Raw genomic sequence first — 16,188 nt, 5'->3', positions numbered from 1 at the left:
CACGTATCTTCATTACTCTAGTTTCATAGAATCATAGAATCTACAGTGCAGAAGGCGGCCATTCAGCCCATCGAGTCTGCACCAGCCCTTGGAAAGTGCACCCTACCCAAGTCCACACCTCCATACTATCCCCATAACCCAGTAACCCCACCCAACCTTTTTGGACAGGAAGAGCAATTTAGCTTGGCCAATCTACCTAACCTGCACATCTTTGACTGGGGGGAAACCGGAGCACCCGGAAGAAACCCACGCCGACACGGGGAGAACGTGCAGACTCCACACAGACAGTGACCCAAGCCGGGAACCAAACCAGGGAACCTGGTGCTGTAAGACAACTGTGCTAACCACTGTGGTACCGTGATGCCCTTAAACTAGCCATTCTTCAGACCTCTGCACTTGCTTTCTTAACCATTACTCCATGGTATGGCTTTTCCTCTAACAAAGCCGAGGAGAGATTCCGCCTCTAATGAAAAAAATGAAAATCGCTTATTGTCACAAGTAGGCTTCAAATGAAGTTACTGTGAAAAGCCCCTAGTCGCCACATTCCGGCGCCTGTTCGGGGAGGCTGTTACGGGAATTAAACCGTGCTGCTGGCCTGCCTTGGTCTGCTTTCAAAGCCAGCGATTTAGCCCTGTGCTAAACAGCCTCTAGCCGTTTAACCAACTGCTTCTAGCAGAGCTGTAAGTGCTGCCTTCCCCCTCACTACATATCTCCAACTGCCAATCAAATTGGCGAAACTGAAACTTAAAAGATTCTCTATCTTACAAGGCCGCAGTTACTATGCAACCCTCAGCGTAACCCTCTCTAAGCACAATAGAAACACAGTTGGAACTTAACCAACCCCCACACATACAAACACTTTTGTTCAGCATGAATCTAATTATAGGTTTTACTTGTACAGGCACAAAACATTAAATTAAACCTACTTAAAACTATACCTTCTTTTTAATGTTTAGCAATATAAATATACATCCCATAAAACTATGATTATTTTGCTAATAATGTTGCTACTGTCCCTTTTATTTCATAAGCTATAACCTTTCTTACAAATCTGCTGTGCAGCACTATATCAAATGGTTTCAGAAAGCCCATGTACACCACATCAACAGCATCACCCTTATCGACCTTCAACAAGTTAGTTAGACACGATTTCCCCTTTAGAAATCCATGCTCTCTCTTGTTATTCAACCCACATTTTTCCACGTAACTTCTAATTCTATCCCAAATAATTATTTCTAGAAGCTTGCCAACCACTGATGTTAAACTGACTAGCCTTTATTTTCTGGGGCTAGCCTGACAACCATTTTTGAACAAAGGCGTAACATTTGCAATTCTCCAGTCCTCTGGCACTTTCCCTGAGTCTAGAGAAGACTGGAAGATTATGATCAGCGCCCCTGCAATTTCCATTCTCACTGACTACAATATCCTTAAATGCATCTCACCCTTGTCAACTTTCAGTGCTGACAGCCTGTTCAACACTTACTCCTTATCAATTTTGAACCCTTTGTTACGACAGCCTGGGCTAGTGCACATCAATTCCAACCTCACTTGACCCTAAGTCGCAACACGGTTGAAATTAATGTTTATTTTTAAATACCCGAGGTCTTGGGCTGTCCAATAACTACATTTAAACACAATTAGCTTTTTATTATCAGTAGTAAGTATAATTAAATAGGCACCAAATACAAGTGGTTAATTAATATCTAATCTCTAACGTCCCCCCTCCCCACCTTTTAACACACCCCGGCCTCTATATATACTCACACACAAACAAATACAGAGGGGAAAGTGAGGTGTAAAATAATGATAAAAGTAAAAGGATAACAGTCTGTGTTTCAGATAGACATCTTTCAGTTAGATTCTTTTGTCAGCCTAGGCTTTCAGATGGATGGTATCTCTTTCAGTTGTAATGGTTTTCACCGTAGACTTACAGAAACATCAGGCAGGCCGCATTCGAGAGGGAGAGAGACAGTTTCTTCCTTCAATGTCTAAAAGCTTCTACCTTCAGACAGTAGGCAGCAGAGCAGAGAGAGAGCTGCTTTCACCTTTTGGACCCAGTGGCTTCTCCTGGGTTCTCTCCAAAAAACTCCACCTGACAGGAACCAATCACTGTCGGTTGCTGGGCAGAATACTGACCCTGGCCAATCCATTGGCCATGAGCCAACCAATCAAAACACACCCCTCCAATCTCTTGGGTGCCATAAAGTCTGGGTTCCTTTGCCCTAAATACAAAACTTTATAACACAGTGTACATATTTTGACACTTTGAGTTCCTTACCTCCTCTGCTCGACTTAAGGATATGTCCCCATTAAAGATCCATGGACCAAAAACGATAAAGACAAAATAAAAGTAATAGGAACTAAGGGAATCAACAGGAAGGGCCTCACACCTTCTGGGTACAGAGTTTCCTCTTCTGTTGTCATGTCCTAGGCAGCATCTACCTCTGTCCCAGTCCTATATTGGGACTCTATAATGGTGTGTAACACACTGACTCAGTCTTGTACTGGAACTGTATAATGGGGTGTAACGCACTGTCCCAGTCCTGTACTGGGACTGTATAATGGTAACACACTTTCCCAGTCCTGTACTGGGACTGTGTAATGGTGTGTAACACTATCCCAGTTATGTACTGGGACTGTGTAAGGTGTGTAACACTATCCCAATTCTGTACTGGGACTGTGTCATGCTGTGTAACGAACGCACTCCCCCAGTCCTGAACTGGGACTGTGCAATGATGTGTAACACACTATCCCAGTCCTGTACTGGGACTATGTAATGCTGTGGAACGAATGTACTGTACCAGTCCTGTACTGAACCTCGATAATGTTGTGTGACACACTGTCCCAGTCCTGTACCGTAACTGTATAAAGGTGGGTAATACACTGTTCCAGTCATGTACTCGGACTGTATAACTATCCCAGACCTGTACTCGGACTGTGTAATCCTGCACTGTCCCTGGGACTGTATAATGGTGTGTAATGCACTATCCTAGTCTGCTACTGGGACTCTATAAAGGTAGGATCATGTATTATAGAACTCTGTAATGGTGTGCTAACTAACGTACTGTCCCGTTCCTGTCCTGGGACCATATAATGATGGGTTAGTATACAGTTACACTCCTCCGCCCTCTAATTCTGCAATATATCTTCCAGTGTGAGGCAATGAGTGGATGCCCTGCCAAGGTGTCACTGAGCCATGCAATTCATGACTGGTTGAAATGCTTAATTTCACAGTCTGTGCTCATCCAGTTGGTCTCTACTGCAATTACAATAGCTTGTGTGCTCTTGAATCTTTGGCCTTGTGAGGGGAAAATTAGTCAGGGCTAATTTGAGGAAGTGAGTGTGTGAACATGAGTTCAGAGATAAACTTTAACAGCAACAAGCTATGTTCACCCATGAAGACTGGTCATTAGGGTAAGGATGGTGGAGGAGGCTCCTGTAATCAAACCCAATTGCATCAACATTTCCTGGAATGGGGATGGAGAAAATGATAGGAAATGTGAACATTATCTGGAAGTAAACTGCCATGTTTTGTTAGAACAGGTTTATTTTCATCATATTTGGATGATTTGTGCTTTGTGTATTTGCCTTTAACAGGAAGAGTATATCAGAGAACAGATCGACTGGAAGGAAATTACCTTCAGTAACAACCAGGCTTGCCTCGATCTTATTTCACAGAAACCTCATGGAATCCTTAGGATACTCGATGACCAAAGCACCTTCCCACAGGTTGTAGGGATGTGGATCAAAGGCACTCTTTAAATAGCTCGCTAAATAATAGTTTGTTAAAGGGGCAAATTTTAACTGTCTTAAGGTCATGCTGCTTCTCAATATCTCCCTCTCACACCCTCTGCCTCATATTTTCTCTTGTGTTGTATGTAAGGCATATCTCGTTCCTCAATTATATGCGTGGGCCACTTCCCTCCATACTGCTCAGAGGAAGTTCAAAGTATTCTCCTGATTTAACAAGTCACGGTAATAGTGCCAAAATCAAAACCAAATTGACCACTGTCTTTGGGTTAGGTAGGGGGCACAATTTCTATCCCTGTCCTCCAGTGAGAGTAGTCAGCACCTTCAGAAATCGTACCCCAGTTGAAGTGAGCACCTTCAGGAACTGTTCTCCAGTGAGAATCAGCCCTTTCAGGAATCCTATCCCAGTGAGAATCAGCCCCTTCAGGAATCCTATCCCAGCGAGAATCAGCACCTTCAGGAACTGTTCTCCAGTGAGTGTCAGCACCTTCAGGAACTGTACTCCAGTAAGAGTCAGCACCGTGAGGAATGGTACCCCAGTGAGAGTCAACACATTCAGGAACCGTACTCAAGTAAAAGTCAGCACCTTCAGGAACTGTTCTCCAATGGGAGTCAACACTTTGAGGAACTGCACTCCAGTGAGAGTCAACACCTTCAGGAACTGTACTCCAGTGAGAGTCAGCATCTTCAGGAACTGTTCTCCAGTGAGAATCAACACCTTCAGGACTGTACCCCAGTGAGAGTCAGCATCTTCAGGAACTGTTCTCCAGTGAGAGTCAACATCTTCAGGAACCCTACCCCAGTGAGAGTCAACACTTTCAGGAACCGTACCCCAGTGAGAGTCAGCACCTTCAGGAACCGTACCCCAGTAAGAGTCAGCACCTTCAGGAACCCTACCCCAGTGAGAATCAGCACCTTCAGGAACTGTTCTCCAATGAGAGTCAGCACCTTCAGGAACTGTACTCCAGTGAGAGTCAGCATCTTGAGGAACGGTACCCAAGTGAGAGTCAACACCTTCAGGAACAATACGCCAGTAAAAGTCAGCACCTTCAGGAACTGTTCTCCAGTGGGAGTCAACACTTTGAGGAACTGTTCTCCAGTGAGAGCATCTTCAGGAACTGTTCTCCAGTGGGAGTCAACACTTTGAGGAACTGTTCTCAAGTGAGAGCATCTTCAGGAACTGTTCTCCAGTGAGAGTCAGCATCTTCAGGAACTGTTCTCCAGTGAGAGTCGGCACCTTCAGTAACCGTACCCCAGTGAGAGTCAGCACCTTCAGGAACTGTACTCCAGTGAGAGTCAGCACCTTCAGGAACTGTACTCCAGTGAGAGTCAGCACCTTGAGGAATGGTACCCCAGTGAGAGTCAACACATTCAGGAACCGTACTCAAGTAAAAGTCAGCACCTTCAGGAACTGTTCTCCAATGGGAGTCAACACTTTGAGGAACTGCACTCCAGTGAGAGTCAACACCTTCAGGAACTGTACTCCAGTGAGAGTCAGCATCTTCAGGAACTGTACTCCAGTGAGAGTCAGCATCTTCAGGAACTGTTCTCCAGTGAGAATCAACACCTTCAGGACTGTACCCCAGTGAGAGTCAGCATCTTCAGGAACTGTTCTCCAGTGAGAGTCAACATCTTCAGGAACCCTACCCCAGTGAGAGTCAACACTTTCAGGAACCGTACCCCAGTGAGAGTCAGCACCTTCAGGAACCGTACCCCAGTAAGAGTCAGCACCTTCAGGAACCCTTCCCCAGTGAGAATCAGCACCTTCAGGAACTGTTCTCCAATGAGAGTCAGCACCTTCAGGAACTGTACTCCAGTGAGAGTCAGCATCTTGAGGAACGGTACCCAAGTGAGAGTCAACACCTTCAGGAACAATACGCCAGTAAAAGTCAGCACCTTCAGGAACTGTTCTCCAGTGGGAGTCAACACTTTGAGGAACTGTTCTCCAGTGAGAGCATCTTCAGGAACTGTTCTCCAGTGGGAGTCAACGCTTTGAGGAACTGTTCTCCAGTGAGAGCATCTTCAGGAACTGTTCTCCAGTGAGAGTCAGCACCTTCAGGAACTGTTCTCCAGTGAGAGTCGGCACCTTCAGTAACCGTACCCCAGTGAGAGTCAACACCTTCAGGAACTGTACTCCAGTGAGAGTCAGCACCTTCAGGAACTGTACTCCAGTGAGTCAGCACCTTCAGGAACCGTACCCCAGTGAGAGTCAGCACCTTCAGGAACTGCACTCCAGTGAGAGTCAACATCTTCAGGAACCCTACCCCAGTGAGAGTCAGCACCTTCAGGAACCGTACCCCAGTGAGAGTCAGCACCTTCAGGAACAATACTCCCATGAGAATCAGCACCTTCAGGAACTTTACTCCACTGAGAGTCAGCACCTTCAGGAACCATACCTCTGTGAGAGTCCGCACCTTCAGGAACTGTTCTCCAGTGAGAGTCAGCATCTTCAGGAACTGTCCTCCAGTGTGAGCCAGCACCTTCAGGAACTGTACTCCAGTGAGAATCAGCACCTTCAGGAACTGTACTCCAGTGAGAATCAGCACCTTCAGGAACTGTTCTCCAGTGAGAGTTAGCACCTTCAGGAACTGTTCTTCAGTGAGAGTCAGCACCTTCAGGAACTGTTCTCAAGTGAGAGTCAGAACCTTCAGGAAATGTTCTCCAGTGAGAGTCAGCACCTTGAGGAACGGTACACCGGGGGAAGTCAGCACCTTCAGGAACCCTACACCAGTGGGAGTCAGCACCTTCAGGAACTGTTCTCCAGTGGGAGTCAACACTCTGAGGAACTGTTCTTCAGTGAGAGTCAGCACCTTCAGGAACTGTACCCCAGTGAGAGTCAGCACCTTCAGGAACCATGCCCCAGTGAGAGTCAGCACCTTCAGTAACCCAACCCCAGTGAAAGTCAGCACATTCAGGAACTGTTCTCCAGTGAGGGTCAGCACCTTTAGGAACCCTACCCCAGTGAGTCATGACACTCAAATATATTTGAGAATTGGTCCAAAGTATTTTTTGCCACGTTTTCTATTTGTCGGAAGGCAGTGTGAAGGATCTAGGGTGCAGAAGAGCTGCTGTGCAAGAGGGCAGTTTTTCCAGTGACTTACTGACGTTTTGCCTCCTTCCTGGTTCCTACTGCAAAGGTACAGTGGGCCCCTACAATTTACAAATTCAACCCTGAACCAAAAAATACATGGCATCATTAGCATAACTTAGGTTAGGGATATCAGACACCAAATATGTACAATGTGTGCCAGTCTGTAAACTCTTCATCTGTATTTCTGCTGGAATGTTGTAGGATTTGTTGAACCTTTGAATAACTGGCATTGGCGCTGCAATTAATTCTGTGTTCTTTCAAACCAGGCAACTGACCACACCTTCCTGCAAAAATGTCACTATCACCATGGCAACAATCCCCTGTACTCGAAGCCAAAGATGCCTCTGCCTGAATTCACCATTAAACACTATGCTGGGAAAGTGACATATCAAGTAATTATCCTTCTTCATGTTATCAGCTCACCTCATCATTAATTTACACTGTATTTGTGAATACACAGTTCCTGTCATTGAGTTTTAGGGTCTGTCATTGAGTTTAAATCTCGGGGTCTGCCATTGAGTTTAAATCTCGGGGTCTGTCATTGAGTTTAAATCTCGGGGTCTGTCATTGAGTTTAAATCTCGGGGTCTGTCATTGAGTTTAAATCTCGAGGTCTGTCATGTCATTGAGTTTAAATCTCGTGGTCAGTTCTGAGTTTAAACCTTGAGGTATGTCATTGAATTTAAATCTCGGGGTCTGTTGTTGCATTTAAATCTCAACGTCTGTCGCTAAATCTTGGGGTCTGCCGTTGAGCTTGAAGCGGGGGATCTGTCGCTCGATGTAAATTATGATCATGTTGTTAAGTGTCTGTTCCACATTTTGCACGAATTGCTGTGGTTTGAACAGTTTCAAGAATCAGGGGGCAGAGAATGAAAATTGAGCGTGGGGAGTGATTGGCAGAATTAATATCAAAAGTGGAACTATAATTCCACCAGAAACTGATAGTAACACACAAACTTCACCAATTATGAACAGTAATATTGATAACACTCAGATTCACCTCATGACCAGTAGAAATACATTAACTCACTAATTTTCTAAATGTAATACCTTAAAATCTGACTATTAAACCAAACGTAATTGTAAAACCTAATTATATTGACCGTCTCGTCAAATGTCTGGTGACAACTCCTTAACTCTGCCTTTTACAGTATATTTGTATATAGTTCAAGTTATTAATAAAAACTTGTTGTTAACATACAGAACATACACGCTTTACAATCAACACCATCTCAACAGTAACTCCTGCCAAAATCCCCTTGCACCACACAAGTTGTCAGGCTATGCCATCCACGTACATTGAAACAGGTCCCATCCCTCCACAGACTCTGGTTTGACTGATTCTGGGTGGCATCTTCATCCAGATCAATTATCGGCAAACAGTTAGCAGCCATTTGGAAAGCAGGACTGACGAGTCTAGAACAGATCTTATCAGGGAATGATTTGTTGTGTGCTGTCAGTGTTGCAATAAAGGAGGAGGCAGCAGTGATCTGGACAATATAAAACATATATAAGAAGGAGGTATTTAATAGGTTGACAGCCCTTTGAGTAGGAGAGGCACCCTGTCCAGGTGGAAGTAATCTAGGGTAGTAAGGGAAGTAAGGGTGGAAATTGCAGAGGTTCTGGTCACATTCTTCCTCTCATTTTTAGATGTGGGAGTGTTGCTGGAAGTTTGCAGATGTTACACTCCTGTCCAAAAAGGGAGAGAAACTCCTGGCAACTCCAGGCCAGCCAGCCGCAGGTCAGTGGTGGGAAACTTTGAGAAACAATTAACCGAGACAAAATGAATTGGCATTTGGAAAAGTGTGGACTAATAACTGAAAGTTAAACACAATTTTCCTTCAGCAAGTCAGTGCTAAAAACCCAAGGAATAGTAGGAGGATAAGGCCATGTAGCCCCTCGATACTGCTCCACCATTAATAAGATCATGGGGTTAAAGAGACAGTGGCAGCACTAACTCGAAGGGGGAGAAAGCAGAAAATCACATTGAAGAATTGTTTTTTCAGTCTGGTAAAACCCCTGTAGTTGGTATTAGGATCTCTGCTCCTTTCAGTATGTATTGCTGACTTGGACCTGAGTATACAGGCAATCATTTTAAAAGTTGCAGGTGAAATGAAGTTTGGAAGAAATTAGGATAGTAATAGACTTTGGGGGGACTTCAAACAGTTGGCACAAGTAGTCTCCTTCTGTGTTGTGTCATTCTATGGATAGCATTTAATAGAGGTGACAGGGGTCTTACCTGCCGGCTGGTGAGGATCATCATCGTAGAAATTGGGAGCAGAATCATGTTTAGCTCCATTAGTAACTGGGATTTGGTCACAATTATCCAGGACATGCACAAGCTGCCGTCATCGAACTGGTGAACCATCGTGATGAATTTCTCAACCTAATCTCTCCTTGACTTCCAAAGGCCCACACTGCTGATTGTGTCAAGGATCTTGGTCAGGACAAGAAAAGTAACCCATATTCTGTTGCTTGGCATTTCCTGTGGAGTTGTCACATGCTATTAAGTACCGGTGTACCTGAACAGGCGCCGGGAATGTGGCGACTCTGGGCTTTTCACAGTAACTTCATTGCAGTGCCAATGTAAGCCTACTTGTGATAATAATGATGAGAAAAAGTAAACTGAGAACATCATATCAGCAGTTCCTTGACTTTTTCTGAAATTGCTCAGCCTCTCTGGCAGCTGATCCTGCTCTAGATGTTGAACCTAAGCGGTTCAAAAGTATTCCCGAAACTACTGAGGAGAAACATCACCGTTACAGCGTTTACTTCGATGGTAAATCATAACTATCCCAGCACGATGCCTAACAAAACATCCACAGGATTACATAGAACATAGAACATAGAACATAGAACATAGAACATAGAACAATACAGCGCAGTACAGGCCCTTCGGCCCACGATGTTGCACCGAAACAAAAGCCATCCAACCTACACTATGCCATTATCATCCATATGTTTATCCAATAAACTTTTAAATGCCCTCAATGTTGGCGAGTTCACCACTGTAGCAGGTAGGGCATTCCACGGCCTCACTACTCTTTGCGTAAAGAACCTACCTCTGACCTCTGTCCTATATCTATTACCCCTCAGTTTAAAGTTATGTCCCCTCGTGCCAGCCATATCCATCCGCGGGAGAAGGCTCTCACTGTCCACCCTATCCAACCCCCTGATCATTTTGTATGCCTCTATTAAGTCTCCTCTTAACCTTCTTCTCTCCAACGAAAACAACCTCAAGTCCATCAGCCTTTCCTCATAAGATTTTCCCTCCATACCAGGCAACATCCTGGTAAATCTCCTCTGCACCCGCTCCAAAGCCTCCACGTCCTTCCTATAATGCGGTGACCAGAACTGTACGCAATACTCCAAATGCGGCCGTACCAGAGTTCTGTACAGCTGCAACATGACCTCCCGACTCCGGAACTCAATCCCTCTACCAATAAAGGCCAACACTCCATAGGCCTTCTTCACAACCCTATCAACCTGGGTGGCAACTTTCAGGGATCTATGTACATGGACACCTAGATCCCTCTGCTCATCCACACTTTCAAGAACTTTACCATTAGCCAAATATTCCGCATTCCTGTTATTCCTTCCAAAGTGAATCACCTCACACTTCTCTACATTAAACTCCATTTGCCACCTCTCGGCCAAGCTCTGCAGCTTATCTATATCCCTCTGTAATCTGCTACATCCTTCCACACTATCGACAACACCACCGACTTTAGTATCGTCTGCAAATTTACTCACCCACCCTTCTGCGCCTTCCTCTAAGTCATTGATAAAAATGACAAACAGCAACGGCCCCAGAACAGATCCTTGTGGTACTCCACTTGTGACTGTACTCCATTCTGAACATTTCCCATCAACCACCACCCTCTGTCTTCTTTCAGCTAGCCAATTTCTGATCCACATCTCTAAATCACCCTCAAGCCCCAGCCTCCGTATTTTTTGCAATAGCCTACCGTGGGGAACCTTATCAAACGCTTTGCTGAAATCCATATACACCACATCAACTGCTCTACCCTCGTCTACCTGTTCAGTCACCTTCTCAAAGAACTCAATAAGGTTTGTGAGGCATGACCTACCCTTCACAAAGCCATGCTGACTATCCCTGATCATATTATTCCTATCTAGATGATTATAAATCTTGTCTCTTATAATCCCCTCCAAGACTTTACCCACTACAGACGTGAGGCTCACCGGCCTATAGTTGCCGGGGTTGTCTCTGCTCCCCTTTTTGAACAAAGGGACCACATTTGCTGTCCTCCAGTCCTCTGGCACTATTCCTGTAGCCAATGATGACATAAAAATCAAAGCCAAAGGTCCAGCAATCTCTTCCCTGGCCTCCCATAGAATCCTAGGATAAATCCCATCAGGTCCCGGGGACTTATCTATTTTCAGCCTGTCCAGAATTGCCAACACCTCTTCCCTATGTACCTCAATGCCATCTATTCTATTAGCCTGGGGCTCAGCATTCTCCTCCACAACATTATCTTTTTCCTGAGTGAATACTGACGAAAAATATTCATTTAGTATCTCGCCTATCTCTTCAGACTCCACACACAATTTCCCATCCCTGTCCTTGACTGGTCCTACTCTTTCCCTAGTCATTCGCTTATTCCTGACATACCTATAGAAAGCTTTTGGGTTTTCCTTGATCCTTCCTGCCAAATACTTCTCATGTCCCCTCCTTGCTCGTCTTAGCTCTCTCTTTAGATCCTTCCTCGCTACCTTGTAACTATCCATCGCCCCAACTGAAACTTCACACTTCATCTTCACATAGGCCTCCTTCTTCCTCTTAACAAGAGATTCCACTTCCTTGGTAAACCACGGTTCCCTCGCTCGACGCCTTCCTCCCTGTCTGACCGGTACATACTCATCAAGAACACGCAGTAGCTGATCCTTGAACAAGCCCCACTTATCCAGTGTGCCCAACACTTGCAGCCTACTTCTCCACCTTATCCCCCCCAAGTCATGTCTAATGGCATCATAATTGCCCTTCCCCCAGCTATAACTCTTGCCCTGCGGTGTATACTTATCCCTTTCCATCATTAACGTAAACGTCACCGAATTGTGGTCACTGTCCCCAAAGTGCTCTCCGACCTCCAAATCCAACACCTGGCCTGGTTCATTACCCAAAACCAAATCCAACGTGGCCTCGCCTCTTGTTGGCCTGTCAACATATTGTTTCAGGAAACCCTCCTGCACACACTGTACATAAAACGACCCATCTATTGTACTCGAACTATATCTTTTCCAGTCAATATTTGGAAAGTTAAAATCTCCCATAATAACTACCCTGTTACTTTCGCTCATATCCAGAATCATCTTCGCCATCCTTTCCTCTACATCCCTAGAACTATTAGGAGGCCTATAAAAAACTCCCAACAGGGTGACCTCTCCTTTCCTGTTTCTAACTTCAGCCCATACTACCTCGGCAGAAGAGTCCCCATCTAGCATCCTCTCCGCCACCGTAATACTGCTCTTGACTAGCAGCGCCACACCTCCCCCTCTTTTGCCTCCTTCTCTGAGCTTACTAAAACACCTAAACCCCGGAACCTGAAACATCCATTCCTGTCCCTGCTCTATCCATGTCTCCGAAATGGCCACAACATCGAAGTCCCAGGTACCAACCCACGCTGCCAGTTCCCCTACCTTGTTTCGTATACTCCTGGCATTGAAGTAGACACACTTCAAACCACCTACCTGAACACTGGCCCCCTCCTGCGATGTCAAATCTGTGCTCCTGACCTCTATACTCTCATTCTCCCTTACCCTAAAACTACAATCCAGGTTCCCATGCCCCTGCTGCATTAGTTTAAACCCCCCCAAAGAGCACTAACAAATCTCCCCCCCAGGATATTTGTGCCCCTCAGGTTCAGATGTAGACCATCCTGTCTGTAGAGGTCCCACCTCCCCCAGAAAGAGCCCCAGTTATCCAAAAATCTGAATCCCTCCCGCCTGCACCATCCCTGTAGCCACGTGTTTAAATGCACTCTCTCCTTATTCCTCATCTCACTATCACGTGGCACGGGCAACAACCCAGAGATAACAACTCTGTTTGTTCTAGTTCTGAGCTTCCATCCTAGCTCCCTGAAAGCCTGCCTGACATCCTTGTCCCCTTTCCTCCTATGTCGTTGGTGCCAATGTGGACCACGACTTGGGGCTGCTCCCCCTCCCCCCTAAGGACCCGGAAAACACGATCCGAGACATCACGTACCCTTGCACCTGGGAGGCAACATACCAAACGTGAGTCTCTCACGCTCCCACAAAATCTCCTATCTGTGCCCCTGACTATAGAGTCCCCAATTACTAATGCTCTGCTCCTCTCCCCCCTTCCCTTCTGAGCAACAGGGACAGACTCCGTGCCAGAGGCCCGTACCCCATGGCTTACCCCTGGTAAGTCGTCCCCCCCACAAGTATCCAAAGCGGTATACTTGTTTCTCAGGGGTACGACCGCAGGGGATCCCTGCACTGACTGTTTTTTCCCAGTCCCTCTTACAGTTACCCACCTATCTCCAATCTTTGGTGTAACTAATTCCCTGAAGCTGCTATCTATGACCCCTTCTGCCTCCCGAATGATCCGAAGTTCTTCCAACTCCAGCTCCAGTTCCCTAACTCGGTCTTGGAGGAGCTGGAGATGGCAGCACTTCCTGCAGGTAAAATCAGCAGGGACACTAACTGCATCCCTCACCTCAAACATCCTGCAGGAGGAACATTGCACTCCCTTCCCTGCCATTCCTCTAACTTTCTACCAATTGTCCAGTGCAAGCTCAAAGAGATGAAATACATTAATTTGACTGAATGGGAAAAGAGACAAACTTCAGTCACATGCAAGCCATAGAGACTGGAAGAGATTCTCCAAAGCTCTGAAATCTGTCCAAAATCCCCAGTCTACTTGTTCACCACCAATCCTCAGAGCCAATAGATCAACACTGCTCACAGAACAAGCCCAAATTCCAGAAAGATGGGCAAAGTACTTTCACCAAATCCTCAATCAGCCTTCATCCATCAATGTCAAAGCAGTCAACAGGTTGCCATCAATTACCCTCTCACTCTGACAGAAACAACGAACGCAATCAAACTCCTGTCTAGCAGCAAAGCTTCTGGAACTGATGTTGTCCCCACTGAGATCCATAAGGTCAATGCCCAGTCAAGGAGCTCACTGAATTCCTTGGCTATCCAGAAAGAATGCAAAGGTGCTTCCATTATCCATCTGGACAAGCGAAAAGGAATTAATCAATCTTATAACAATCAGACATCTCACTCTCTCCATCGGTGTCAAAATCTTTGCCAAATGGGCATTAATTGCCCACTTGTGGGTCTCATTTGGCAGCGGGGCAGCAAGGCCTTCCCACCTGGACTTAATTGGGGCTGAGATGAGATGGCAGCATGGTCCCCACCCGCCACACTCCCATCCAGTTACATGCTCTCCCATGACAGTGGGGAGACGGTTGCATAGTGGTAATGTCACTGTTGTCTGTGCTGCAGAGGCCCAGGCTAATGCTCTGGGACCTGGATTCAGATCCCATTATTGCAGCTGGTGAAATTTAAACTTAATTAATAAAATCTGGAATTAAAAGGTAGTGACCAATAAACCGTTGTCAATTGTTGTAAAAATCCATCTGATTCACTCATGTCCTTAAGGGAAGGAAATCTGCCGTCCTTACGCAGTCTAGCCTACATGTGACTCCAGACCCACAGCAATGTGGTTGGCTCTTAACTCTTCTCTTGAATGGCCAAGCAATTGACTCAAATCAAAGGCAATTAGGTATAGGCAATAGATGCTGGCCTAGCCAGTGACCCCCACATCCCATCAAAGAACAAATATTTAAAATTTTGACCCGGGACAGGGCATTAGATTCTGTCCCATGATTCTACGAAATAGATGGTGGGTGATGCAAATAGAATGAGAGTGAAAGGAGGAATTTGATTGCAGGAGATTACATGGCTGAATGGATGGAGAGTCCATGACAACATCCGTTGAACATGGCTTGTTTGGAGAAGTAGATTTTGCCAGATGAATGGTATTCCCTTACTCCTTGGCTTCTAACTTTGTAATGATGCTGAACAGATCTGTTTTTCATTCCTGTTTCAATTTCTCACAGGTCTTCAAATTTGTTGAGAAAAATCACGATCAGGTTCGACAGGATGTCATGGAGATGTTTGTCAACAGCAAAACCAAGGTGAGTTGTGGAGATTTGTTTGCCCGACAGCTCCAACTCAATCCATTGCTTACGTGTGATGTCGATTATGCCCAGAAATATCAGAGATGACCGAGAAAACGACTGGTCATACCACACTGCCATGTGTATGTTAGCTGTCAGATGGCGTGCCATATTCATGATTTAATATACCCTGCACCAACAGGTCTTCATTTAAAGTTCATGCAGCCTCGAAAGCAAATATCTGATTGTGATCGGGAAAATTGTTTGAAACTGGGAGCAGTACATGGGATCAGAGCTATTAAGAAAAATACTTTAGATTGATATCTGCTACTTTTTCACACAGTAGCCACAACATGAAATAAATGCCTCAATAAAATAAAGCTGCAAATCATGGGCGAGATTCTCCGACCCCCTGCCGGCTCGGAGAATCGCCGGGGGCTGGCGTGAATCCCGCCCCCGCCGGTTGCCGAATTCTCCGGCACCGGAGATTCGGCAGGGGCGGGAATCGCGCCGCACCGGTTGGCGGACCCCCCCCCCCACCCCCCGAGATTCTCCGGCCCACATGGGCCGAAGTCCCGCAGCTAAAATGCCTGTCCCGCCAGCGTAGATTAAACCACCTACCTTACCGGCGGGACAAGGCGGCGCGGGCGGGCTCCGGGGTCCTGGGGGGGGGCGCGGGGTGATCTGGCCCCGGGGGGTGCCCCCACGGTGGCCTGCCCGCGATCGGGGCCCACCGATCCGCGGGCGGGCCTGTGCCGTGGGGGCACTCTTTTCCTTCCACTTTCGCCACGGTCTCCACCATGGCGGAGACGGAAGAGACTCCCTCCACTGCGCATGCGCGGGAATGCCGTCAGCGGCCGCTAACGCTCCCGCGCATGCGCCGCCCGGAGATGTCATTTCCGCGCCAGCTGGCGGGGCACCAAAGGCCTTTTCCGCCAGCTGGCGGGGCGGAAATCCGTCCGGCTCAGGCCTAGCCCCTTAAGGTTGGGGCTCGGCCCCCAAAGATGCGGAGCATTCCGCACCTTTGGGGCGGCGCGATGCCCGACTGATTTGCGCCGGTTTGAGCGCCAGTCGGCGGACATCGCGCCGATACCGGAGAATTTCGCCCCATATGAGAGCCATTTGCATTCTGTACTGAGAGTTCTGGAGGGTTACAGTGAATGGATGAGAGGGA

At 46.6% G+C, this 16,188-nt stretch overlaps 1 protein-coding gene across 1 annotated transcript in view; it reads left to right on the top strand.

Annotated features, from left to right (window-relative positions):
• myo15aa (myosin XVAa) overlaps positions 1 to 16,188 on the top strand; it is a 198,675-nt gene that overhangs the window by 45,247 nt on the left and 137,240 nt on the right. Inside the window, exons 14-16 of the mRNA XM_072481241.1 lie at positions 3,598 to 3,729; positions 7,108 to 7,233; positions 14,955 to 15,032. Coding sequence (XP_072337342.1) covers positions 3,598 to 3,729; positions 7,108 to 7,233; positions 14,955 to 15,032 — 336 coding nt within the window. The remainder of the gene's footprint in view (positions 1 to 3,597; positions 3,730 to 7,107; positions 7,234 to 14,954; positions 15,033 to 16,188) is intronic.

The sequence above is a fragment of the Scyliorhinus torazame genome, chromosome 17 (genome assembly GCF_047496885.1).
Source record: "Scyliorhinus torazame isolate Kashiwa2021f chromosome 17, sScyTor2.1, whole genome shotgun sequence".
Classification (NCBI taxonomy): domain Eukaryota; kingdom Metazoa; phylum Chordata; class Chondrichthyes; order Carcharhiniformes; family Scyliorhinidae; genus Scyliorhinus; species Scyliorhinus torazame.
This window is presented reverse-complemented; position numbering and strand designations above follow the sequence as displayed.